We start from the raw sequence: 12,739 nt of genomic DNA on the forward strand, positions 1-12,739 counted from the left end.
TCTAGAGAACATCTTTTAGGAAGCCTGAAGGCATGCTGTTACTTACACCTGCCACAGAGGACTGATGTCTTCTTAAAGTTGATGATGAAATGTTTTTGTTTCCCCTACTCAGCACCCTTTCGATCCAACATTTCCTCCTTTCTCCTGCACCTGCTATGTAACAAGTGTTTTTATCTAAAGGTCTAAAGAAATGAAACAGCAAATGATAGCTCCCAGCAGTCTAGCATTGCATTGGAAAATTATTATAAGAAGAACTTCCACGATGGCTCAAATGTGGATTAGACACTATCCCGGAATGGAGGGTGTTGCTTTTCCATGTCCTAAAACACTGCAGTTGTTGAGACGGAAACCAGAGGAATGTATAGGCAGGGTCCCAGCCGTGGGATTTGAGAACTTTAGTCAAGGAAGGGCAGAAGTGTCTTCTGTAAAGGCCACAATGAGTGTGTTCTTCTACTACTGAGGACCAGGTCAGACTCAGTGGTTCTACTCATCACAGCAATTGTTGTCCTTCCTGTGAGGGTAATGAATCTTTGGCTCTGTGTTTGAATTCACCATGACCTCCTGTTGACAGTCCCCAAGCAAAGCTGTTGGCATTAAAAGCTATAACTGGCCTGGAGCTCTTTCTCCTAACTTACAAACTACAAACACGAATCTTCCAAAAATGTTGCATTCTGATAGTAAAAATGGTGACATGTCTTTGTTCTGTTTCGTGTAGCTTTTTCCATTATAATGAATGCAGAAGTTAATTAGCCCTCATTTTGAAAAAAAAATTCATGAGAGATTTCTTAGATAAAACTATTTAATCAGCTTCTGAACATAAAAGAGAATCCATGAAAAAGTATGGACCTTTATAAACAGATTGAACAGTTTTTTTTCCATAGAAGAAATGTTCCATATTTCTGGGTTCAATTAAAAACAAAATAAAAAATGATTCCTCCCAAAATAAGTGCTGTAATTGATTGGGAATAAGAGTATTTATGTGTTAAACCCTTAAGAATTGCTGAAGGAAGGACAAGGAATGAGTCAACAGCTAAAACCTTCAAATTTGGCAAAACTTAAACCGTTTTTTTTGTAGCATTGGACAATCTTAACATTTATTCTGTCTCCGATCTACTTTCTTCATAAAATTCAAGATACTTTATCATTTCTTCCCTGATAAGATCAACCTAGGCATAAACAAAATTTCTCTGCATATTTTAAATATCTTTTGCAAACTCTTGGGGGCATACAGTCTGTGGTTAGGATATTGAGAATTTTAGTGTTTATGGAAGAAGCAGTGAATGTAGCTTACTCCTTAGTTGGTGTTACTTGTTGGTAGCAAATGAGTGAAAGCAGGTTTCGGGCGGACAGAAAATGCTATGTTGGAAGGTCACACGTGACTTAGCTTTCAGTATTAGTGTCCTATGAAATAGCACAATTTCGATTTAGGAAAAAGAGAAGTCCTCTGTTCATTTGCATTATTGAGCTTGTGTTCCTAAGGATTTGCAAGCACTGTCCACTGTATCAAATAATTCTGGAAGAAGTATTGGAAACGATGGTAGCAGGAAAATAATTTCTATATTCATACAAGTTTGCTCATGTTTTATAAGTGGATTTTGTAGACAGAAAAACAGATTCCTTAATTAGTCTTAGACTACTAAATACTGAATTTATATATTTAAATGACTCCTACATGATACAGAGTGGGAAAAGGAAATTGTTTTAATTTAGCTTTCCAAGCTTGGTAATTGTTTTATGTTGCTGTTTTTCTATTTAAGGTAGAAGTCACTGACTTTTTTTCTTTAGAGTGTTAGATGGCTATATTGTTCTAGAAATTTGGGCTGGAGAACTTTTCCCACTTTTTCTTGTTTCTACATAACACTAAACAGAATGTCATGTTAGTTTGGGAGAATTGTGATTAGCTCCTCTTGGACTGACTTAAACTGTATTTGAAATGATAATTTTAAAATATGCGTAGGTTGATATTGCCAAGCATTGCGTAAAAGGGAAAGATGGTTTGGTTGTTTTTAGGGAGCACCTTTGCTCAAAGAAATTGGGCAAACAAGGCCCCGATCTTGCCAGGCAGGACCGTGAATGGTCGGAAGATGACCCGTCAAAGATAAAGGAGAAACAACTGAGTGTCTTTCACAACCACTCCACTGTGAAATAGTTCTTCGTGAGAGAAGCTAATGACACCTATTTTTTTGACATTTATGACTCTATCTGAGATCTCTTTGGTGGGTAGCTCCTTCCTGACTCATGACTTACAGAGCTGACACATTATTCTGAAAATATTTCCTAAATAGAACTGAAAACATTAAAATATTCTTTGATAAATATTTGGATGTTGTTTTACAAACTTTTAATTAAAAAAAATTTTATTTCTAATATTTAACAAGCTTCACGTGTTGAAATCATGGACAAAGACATTCAGTCATAGTAACCTATCAACTATGTAATTAGTAGGAGGAAGAGTAGTAATTAGTAGGAGTAGAGATGGAACTTTATCAATAATAGCACATTTTTAGGCAGTGGCTCACACCTGTCATCCCAGGATTTGGGAGGCCAAGATGGGAGGATTGCTTGAGGCCAGGAGTTTGAGATAATAGCACATTTTTTCTCATGCATAGCATTTCATTTAGTGCCATAAGCATTCTTAAAATTATTTCCCGCCCTGCTGCCCCCTCCCCCTCCCCAAGGACTTACTCAGAGTCTCATGGCAAGTTGTTGACCAGAGCCCAACCCCAAGCATTCTTGCCATTTTTAGCAAACTTCATACTCAGTACTAGATGCTTGTTTATGATACAAGTCTTAAAGAAAAGATTTCATCGGTTACTTAATTTTTTCCTATATGGCATTTTGTCATCTGCTCTTCTACCTTTATTTTCACCAATGGGGAAAGACTAAATTTTAATTCAGTAAGCTGTGCTGATAGAGTAGTTTATTTTAAAGTTAAGAAAAAATATAGGTGCATATTAGGTAAGTTCTGGTAGCTGAGTGGTTGTTTAATGAAATTCTGTGAGTCTTTAAGCTTGTTCAGAGGTGATTTTGGCCCAGTGTGTCCTTTGGATCGTGTGTACAAAATTGCTTTAACCTAGATGATTTGAATAGATAAGGAACATCTTCTGTGATCCCTGCCAGGCTTCCTGGTCTGAGATGAACAAACAATTGGGAAACTTTGTAGAGGAGATTGTCTCTGTCTATTAAGGAGGGTCTTGATTATAACATAGCATTTCAAATGAATTTCTTGCCTTCCATCTCCCAAAGAAATTTTCATATAAAATTTAAACTCTCAATAGTAAGAACGAATTTGCTTTATTAAAGGTTTACTATAGTGGCAATGCATAGGGTCACAATTTTTTTTCCTATAAAGTTGAACATTAGCTTATACCAGAATTTTATTTTGTAAGAAAGGGAATACTTCTCAGCTGTAGGACTCAACAGAATCCTTCTAATATTTGCTTTGAAGGAAGAGTTAAATCTAACTGTTTAGGCCATTCTTTTACTTTATGCTGTTGTTTCTGAGGACAAAAAAAAGTGTCATGAAAGTTCATAAATGCACACTCATTTATTAGGAAAAATAATGTGCTGCCAATAAACAAAGAAAAGTTTGTGTGGGAAATTAGTGTGTAGTCTAAGCTCACAACAATTGTATGAAGTCCTTCACAGGAGATGGTAGGTGTGTATAACATGCGTTCAAACTCTCAGCTCCTTGATAGGTGTGGGTAGGAAAGAACAGGGCTGGTGTGATCAATAACTGCCATCGATCCTCCCTCCAACCTTTAAGGCCTCCCTGTGATCTTCCTGCTTCCAGCCCAGGTGCTTTGATCAAGTAACAGCACTAGAATGATACTTTCCTCTTCACCAAAAAGCAGAACTCTAACACATTTCTTCTGGAATATCTGTTTACATTAATTCGATAGAGGCTTGGTTTTATGAGATGGGGAGGGGTGAGTATAGAATTTGTCATGAGACATTTGTGGGAACTTCTAAATGTGTAAGTTAGTACCTTAAAAATATTAAGCTATTTGACATTTTTATAAAAGAAAGAAATTTATTTATGGAGTGGCCAAAAAAGGGCATATGACAATGTTAGCTTTCCTCATAAATAGTTTCTGTTTAGCTTTGTTACCCAAATAAAGTGTAGATCAGGTTTTTTACCCTTTACATATAAAATTTGGTGCAATAAATGAGTTTTAACTCATTTTAAGAATTTGCATTCTTTTTCCATCTTGGTGACAGACATGGAGTTTTTTCTTGTTTTCTTGATCAAATGGTAAAGAGGTGGTGAGGTCTAGTAACAGACAAAATGGTCTTTGTCAGCCTACTCACTCCAGGACTAGTATAAATGGGGAGGAATGAATTTGACTAATTTTTAACTTTTATCTCTGTCTAGAATATTTCTTGGTAGAATAGACTGTTAATATGTTTTTAAAAAAGACTCATAAGCTCTTAAGAATCTTAAGTACATAAAATATTTAAATCAAAGAAGTAAATCAGTTTTACTATTAGCAGGATGGTGACAATACAGTGGCAACAGGTGACTGTGTGAACTTCTTCTTTTCCCCATATGTAGAGCCATCAGGAGCATGCTTGGAACACACATACCAAACATCTCTTTGATGACATATTTAGAAGTTTTTTATTTTTAAAATTTTCTTTTAGATACAGGGCTTCTGATGCCTGTTTCTAGAACTTGTATGTGTGGAACCTGTTTTTGCTTGAGTTTGTAAGCAAAGAATTATCAAAGAATTGTAAAAATTAAGTGATGGGGAAAGGAACTAACATTTATTGCAGGCCTGTGAAATGTCAAACGTTGTACTGATGCTTCAAGTTAAATTCCTATGAGATTGACATTTTTTATTTTACAGGAAATGGTGGGACAATGCAGTTAAAAACTCGCTCAAGGATTCAGGGTGGGTGTGCTGTGGAGGTGGGACCTATATCAGCATCTTATGGGCCTACTATGACCCAACATCTGAAGTCTTCTTGAAATAATTCTTGTCCAGTATTTGCAAGATTAAATTCAGTAAAATTCCTCTCTGCTTATGGGTAGTTATTTTCTATGCCAATTTCAATACATAAGTCTATAGTTTTGGCACTTGTGACGTAGGATTTTCTTAAAATTTTGAAGGACAGCTCCTGAATTTGCTTTCCTTTGAGATGTCATGACGAAGAGATCAGCTTCAGCATTTGGTTAGTCTATAAACACATGGAGCTTAGGTCAGTGCATTCAGCCTTGGTTTGAGTTTTCCTGCTGGGCTACTTACTGGCTAGTGAGTATCCTAAATGTGGAGAAATGCTCTTTCAGGGTAGCTTTGCTAAAGGTTTAAATAATTTCCAGAGTGGATTTCCTGTTGCTGTAATTTTTTTTAAACTGCTTTCTTCTCCCCTTAACTTAGAAGTTCCAATTTCTAACTTTCTACCCAATGATTTCTTTCAAAATTAGAAGTAATAGAAATGAGCAAAATCATTAAACTGTATGTCCATTGTTTACTCTTGATAACAAAGTACCTCTGGCCAATAGGAGGATGAAAAGCTTAGAGGCCTAGAGTACCTGAAAGGCTGAATTTCTTCCTTATCCTCTCAATATCTTGAGTTCTGGGCCAGCACAGGTGGCACCAACCTTAATAACCCAGGGTGGGTAACATTCCTGGGCTGAGACGTCTGCCCTCCTGCCAGTTCCTTGCACCTCCTAGATGGTGCCTTCCTGCCATCCTGAATTTTGTTGGACTTGACCTGCTTATCATACAGCTCCATGAACTCAGCTGGTTTCTTTATGAGTAAAAGGAGAATGTTAATGGTATACTACTACATGGTACTGTTGAGAAGATGAAATAATTTCTGTAATATGTCTGGGATTAGGATTGTGGCCAACATCTAGGAAACAGTTATTGGATTTTAAATTGTCATTTTAATTTACCCCTGGGTGTCGGCAATGTCTTCACCCATATTGTCTTGGGAAATAGCCAGGTGATTCTGCTTTTTCAGGCTTCTAGTAGATTCTAGAAGTCTCCTTCTGGTACCTCACTATAACTAACAGAGGTAAATTAGCAAAATTCAGGGTGTATTTGTTAACTGTGCATTCGAAAAACAAACATACTTTCTTCCTTACAACTTGATTTATGTGTGTTCATTTTTGACCCCGAAATGAATGGCAGCTGGGTTTAAAACAAAGAATAGAATGTAGCCTTAACTGTGTTTCCGAAAACCAATTTTAGTAACTCAGATTTTAGGTTTGCAAACCAACATGACTTTAAACCCCTGGGGATTGCTGTATAGAATTTCATGGTGTGGGTGTCAGAAAGCGGCACCCCTATGTTATGTCTACAAAAAGTCCACTGCATTTACACTTTGTCTTGCCATCTGTAATTTCTAAGCTTGTATATGGGTTTCTATTATTGAATTGAGAGACTGTCCTAAGGGCAGACCAACCTGTCAGGTTTCCTATTTCTTATTTAGCCTAACCAAATGTACCCAAATGTATCTTCAAATATCAGATATTTGATGCAGAATATTCATGCATACTGACTAAGAATTCAGTGAGTTATAAACTACAATTTAAAATACTCGTCCAGTTTACTTCTTCATATTTTCATTTATTGCTTTGTAATTGCTTATAGGATAAAAATATACTTATTTTTGCTCTACAAGTATATGTTTGTTCTTACTTTAGAGGGAGAAATAAGAGTTAAGTCAAATAGAATCCGTCAGAAGTCCGAAGTGAGTGTTGACCAAACGCCATTCCTTTTTTCAAAAAGACATATAAAAAAATTCTTTCTCTGATAACATAATAAAGACTTGCCTTGAGAATAGGAATAATATGTTAGTCATCTTTCAGTTTATTGCTTTTTTCCTCCACTGACTATTCAAGTTACTCCAGACAGGAAATTAGTAGTATAGAGTGGACAGAATTTTGACTGAAGAATAGTTCTCCCCTACCCAACACCTGACTTTTAAATAAGATAAATGTAGGTTATTTCACTATCATGAATCCTGATTCCAAGGAGTGTAATGAATAAATAGCAAATTTTCTGTTCTAAATGGATGCTATTTTAAAAAGAACAAAAAACAAAAAGGCTGGTCAAGGAGTGCTTTAGAATTCTGCAGAGGACCCTGCCCTGGTCAGAACCAGGTGGTCTCCACTGCACTTTCTAACCTGGGGTCCAGGCAAGACTCTCTCCCTCTTCTGGACTTCTCTTATTTGTGGGGACTAAAGGAGGTAGTGGAATGTGATTTCTGCCTTGCCTCATTGGGAAAAAGTAACTGATTTTCCTTACAAGAGCAACATTTCCATGGGTTCTCATTGATATGTGATGCCCTAAAAATGCACAGGAAGATTAAAAAAAAAAAAAAAGGAGAAGCAGAGTCTGCTTAGCTCTGGCCTGGTTCTGGATGAAATTTATTATTTATACATTTACAATTTATTATTTATCTGGGTGAATGCTTTGGTACCAGAGGAGAAAAATTCAGGATTCACATACAATCAGAGCTCCTTACTCCTTCAAACTCACAGCCTCAAGACAGTTGGAAACTTAACTTTTGAGTGGAAAAAGGTTGTTAATGGCCGCTGAGCTTGCACGTGTGCTTTGAATTCTAATCGGGAAATTGATAATGAAGAACAATTTTATATTACTATGGAACTTTTTTTCCAAGCTAAGAAATACCTTGAAAGGCCATGAATATCAAGTCAGACACAACTAGTGATCTAAAAATAGCCAGAGACACTATACTTTATATAACTGCTCCTGCTGGATAACAAGACAGACTGAACCCCGCTTGCCTTGTCTTTGATGTGTTTGCTTATATGAAACTGATAGATGAATAGTGGAGCTTAAAAAGAGTTCGTAGTTTGGATTTTTTTCGAGAAATTTGTGATCCGTGCCTTATTATAGCTGTGTAATTTCTCCAGGAAGTATTTTAGGGTTAAGACTAGCTCTAGCACAGATCTAAGATGGCTGTCACGGCCATCTTGCCACAAGTGTGGATGCTGGGTGTGTGAGGCAGACCTGGGAAGGCAGATAGGAAGCAAATGGTGCTCCACCTCTCTGCCATGGACTAGCTTTGTCTCTAATCACGGATTCTTTGATCTCAGCTTATTATTCCCTCAACTTGCTGCGATTCAAAGCTCCACAACTGAGCTCCTTAATCTCTTTTGTTGATACATTGTTGTTGCTGTTTTTTAATGATTTTTAATTGCGGTAAAATGCACTCCACTGAGCTCCTGAATTTTTCTTGATCCGTTCTTGATTTCTGTATTCAATCGTGTGACAATCGTATTATGTAATAATGTAATTATATATAATAAGTAAGAGTCACCCTGTCCCCCGTGCTGGGGGCCCAGCAGGGCGCTGGCCCCCTCACCCTGGAAACTGCAGCCTCCTGTCTTCACTGCCGCCTGACTCCCTTCTCTGTCTTGTTTTGTGTTTGGTTCCAGATCTCCACGATGGGAGGCAAGCTCAGCAAGAAGAAGAAGGGCTACAATGTGAACGACGAGAAGGCCAAGGACAAGGACAAGAAGGCTGAGGGCGCGGGGACCGAAGAGGAGGGGACCCCGAAGGAGGGCGAGCCCCAGGCGGCCGCCGAGCCGGCCGAGGCCAAGGAGAAGGCGGAGAAGGGCGCCCAGGACGGCGAGGGCAAGGCGGAAGAGCAGGAGGGCGCCAAGGACGCCTCGGCGGCGGCGGAGGCCCCGAAGGCGGAGCCCGAGAAGGCGGAGGGCGGCGCGGCCGAGGCCAAGGCCGAGCCCGCCAAGGCGGCCGAGCAGGAGCCCGCGGCCTCCGGCCCCGCTGCGGGCGGCGAGGCCCCCAGAGCTGCCGAGGCCGCCGCGGGCCCGGCCGAGAGCGCGGCGCCCGCCGCCGCCGCCGCCGGGGACGGCCCGGCCAAGGAGGAAGGGGACCCCAAAAAGACTGAGGCTCCCGCAGCCCCTGCCGCCCAGGAGACGAAAAGTGACGGGGCCCAGGCCTCAGACTCAAAACCTAGCAGCACGGAGGCCGCCGCCTCCAGCAAGGAGGCGCCCGCGGCCACGGAGGCGCCTAGTTCTACCCCCAAGGCCCAGGCCCCTGCACCCCCCGCAGAAGAGCTCAAGGCCGGCGAGGCCCCGGCAGCTAATTCTGATCAAACCGTAGCAGTGAAAGAGTGACAAGGACAGCCTATGGAAAAGAATAATACCACTTAAAAAAATAAGAAAAAAAAAAAAAACAACCAACAAAAAACCCCCTATCTCTTTCTCTCCTTTCTCTCTCTCCTCTCTCTCTGTCTCTCTCCTCTCTCTGTCCTATACTAACTTGTTTCCAATTGGAAGTAATGATACGTATTGCCCAAGGAAAAAAAAAAAGGATGTGTCCCATCAAGGGAGGGAGGGGGTGGGGAGAATCCAAATAGTATTTTTGTGGGGAAATATCTAATATACCTTCAGTCAACTTTACCAAGAAGTCCTGGATTCTAGAGATCCATGTCTGAAAGTGCAGTACGCCGTCTGGACCCGAGCTGGCTGCTGGTTCTCGCACTCCACCGCTGAGATCCGAGTGGCTTTTCTTCTACCAGGGCAGCTGGGAGGGATGCGCTTGATTCTGCCCACGGGGCCTGTGCCAAGGCAATCAGATCTTTATGAAAGCAGTATTTTCTGTGTTTTTCCTTTTTAATTTACAGCCTTTCTTATTTTGATATTTTTTTAATGTCGTGGATGAATGCCAACTTTCAGACAGAGCCCACTTAGCTTGTCCACATGTATCTCGATGCCAAGCCTCCATTCTTCCTCTCCAGATATTTTTGGGAGTAACAAACATTCTCTCATCCTACTTAGCCTACCTAGATTTCTCATGACGAGTTAATGCATGTCCGTGGTTGGGTGCACCTGTAGTTCTGTTTATTGGTCAGTGGAAATGATTAAAAAAAAAAAAAAAGTCTGCGTTCATTGCAGTTCCAGTTTCTCTTCCATTCTGTGTCACAGACACCAACACACCACTCATTGGAAAATGGAAAAAAAAAACAAATAAAAAAAAACAAAAAAAAGTACAATGGATGCATTGAAATTATATGTAATTGTATAAATGGTGCAACAGTAATAAAGTTAAACAATTAAAAAGAAGAGATAAAGACTGTTGGTTTTCTTTTACGACCCCTTTGCCCTCCTCGGTAACTACCTTATTAGAGAACAGACCACTGTATTGAGCATTTTCCTGAATATATTTGGATAGAAATATAAAGCAGGATCCTCAAATTTTTGTGAACATTATCTGTTTAAAAAAAATAGCTGGATCAGTGTCAGTAAATGATCTCAGAAGCTAAACTGAAAACTTACGGATATGTACCCTATAATTTAATGGGGCGTAATTAATTTACTTAAAAACAACAAAGATTTTGAATAAAATTCATGAAAAGGCAATAAAATCGATCTTAAAGGATGAGAAGAAAATGATAGGATCTTACAGAAACATGCTATGGATGTAAATTGTGAAACCACTGACGATCATTCTATTCAGCCCCGCTTCTCTCTGGGTATTTATTTTTATCATATTCATCATAGAGCCAGGAAAGGTGACAGGAGTGCTGGGAGGCAGACAATGAGAAAGCAAGCATGGAGGTGGCCTTTACGGTGACTGTCCTGGTTTTGCCACTAACGACTTATAATATGACTTTTAAGTCACTTCTAACCTCTCCAGACCTCCCTTGTTTCACCTACAAGAGGGCATGGATGTTATGACTTCTAAACTATTTAGTAGTTTGTGCATATGCCTGGTGACATTTTATATGAAGAAGCAGAGGAATGTGCCTGCAGATGAGATGCCACGTCCATCTCTTGACTTCCCCTGCAGAGCTCAAATAGTGACCGTCAGGGTGCTCAGGTTCTGTCCATGCTGCAGGTGGAGGAGGGCTTGGGGGATGGGTGGAAGCAGTGACTGTTAGGAAATGGCCAGGCATGCACATCAGTCCTTGCACCTGAGAAAAGAAGCAGTTGTCTCTTGCAACTCTCGGTAGACATTTACGTGTTTTCCAATTGGAGATTAGAAATCAAATCTCAAATATAAAGCACACACACAAAATGTCCCTAGCCACTACAAAGACTTCTCATGCTTGAATCGGTTAAATAACCACGTTTTTGAAGGCAGTGGATTGAGTGGTCATTACCCAGAGTAATAAATAACAATTTCATACTTCAGAAAACTCTGACATAATTTCCTATGATATTTGAGAAGGCCAATGTAGTGGAACTAATTCTCAAAGGGACATTAGCAATGCGGTGGGTGCAGATGAACCTGGTTCCATTGTTACAGGTTACATTACACATGGTTAAATAAAAAAGGGGGAAGAATGCTCTCCAAGTATCTTCTGAGTTGCCTGTTGTCTGTCCCATACCTCAGATGTTATCAGTGGGTAATAATTGGGGAAGAAGAAATGGTAACACTGAGTGGCAAATATTATACCTGTTGGGTTCAATTGATGTTTATGATCTCTTTTTTGCATTTTGGGTTCTTGTTTCTATGGTGAAATAAATTTGAATTCTTCATGCTTGAAAGCACAGCATACAAGAAACCTGTAAACACTTCAACCACCAAGCAACTTTTAGATAAGAATAACAGAAGGGGAATGTCCAAATTATTACCCATGTGTTGTAGCAGATATAAAATAGCTCAGGAGCTGGGTGGTGTTGGTGGAGCGGTAACAGAGATTCTATGAACCATGGAAGGCATTTATATAGTTACTAATATTAAAAGCCATGCATTTATTGCAGAAAAATGTGCTTGGTGGTGTTATGAATTCACTGTTTTCCCCCCAGCTTTCCATTCTTTTAATTAAATTCAAATTTTAAAAAATTCCCTAGGTTTTCTGGTGATTAGAATAATCAAATCAGCCTCCCAGATTAGCATTTATTACTATAAATTGCCAGTTAGGAATAAATGAAACCGAGGAGACATTTTTCTTAGTTTATTTACACTTAGAGTTGTTGGGTAAAATAGAATTAAAATCTGAGATATATATATATATTTTTTTTTTCCTCTTTTCTAATTCTATTAGGTGTTCAAGCAATTAAAGAGTACTAGAAATGTGGTCCCCCAAATATCTAAATCAGAATTTTAACCTAGGCATGGCTCATGATATTTAATTTTGCCATACTTAGGGAAAAACCTTGATAGAGAGTTTGAAGTTGTATATTCAGCAGAAAATGTAGTACGTGTGGGAGTAATTGGCTCAGCCAGGAAGAGAACAATGTTGGGCACCCGTGTTAATTTTGGATTAACCTAGATTGTTCTCTCCTCATGAATGATTTAAAATGAAGGGAAGCAAAGCACAGGCTGTGCTGAACAGGCAAGTCAGAACTATTGGGAACTTACCACATAGTTGCTTCACTAACTGGGCATGTACATCTCTACGAAGAGTAAAGGGGTGAAGGGTTCCAGGGTGTAACATTTGTTGGGTGCCTTTGCGCATAGTGCAAGGAGGAAATGAAGAGGAATCCTAAGGAACTTGTCTGGGCTTACCACGTTTGTCCCTCCACTATGAATGTCCTGTCCAGTAGATGATGCTGCCTCTGCATGGTGGGAATGGACTCCAGTCCCCAAGAGCTGGAGTGTGCCATGCATCTCCGGTGGCCTTCCGTGGCCTCAACCCTAAGAAAAGGCCATCTTCAGCCCATTCCTGGCCATCGAGGCAGAGGCCACACGGCCAAAATCCCACGACGTCATTTGCCATTCTTAGAGAAGCTCCTTTCTGGGAGATCAGGACCTAGCCTAGTGGACAGTAAGGACTTGTTTGTCAACTC

At 39.7% G+C, this 12,739-nt stretch overlaps 1 protein-coding gene across 2 annotated transcripts in view; it reads left to right on the forward strand.

Moving 5' to 3' along the window:
- Positions 1-10,074, forward strand: part of BASP1 (brain abundant membrane attached signal protein 1) — a 51,763-nt gene extending 41,689 nt beyond the window's left edge. For both annotated transcript variants that reach the window (XM_076007943.1, XM_076007944.1), the window contains exon 2: positions 8,417-10,074. In XM_076007943.1, the coding sequence (XP_075864058.1) occupies positions 8,426-9,118 (693 nt within the window). In that variant the 5' untranslated portion in view covers positions 8,417-8,425 and the 3' untranslated portion in view covers positions 9,119-10,074. The remainder of the gene's footprint in view (positions 1-8,416) is intronic.
- Positions 10,075-12,739: the final 2,665 nt, after the last annotated feature.

The sequence above is a fragment of the Microcebus murinus genome, chromosome 11 (genome assembly GCF_040939455.1).
Source record: "Microcebus murinus isolate Inina chromosome 11, M.murinus_Inina_mat1.0, whole genome shotgun sequence".
In the NCBI taxonomy this organism is placed as follows: Eukaryota; Metazoa; Chordata; class Mammalia; order Primates; family Cheirogaleidae; genus Microcebus; species Microcebus murinus.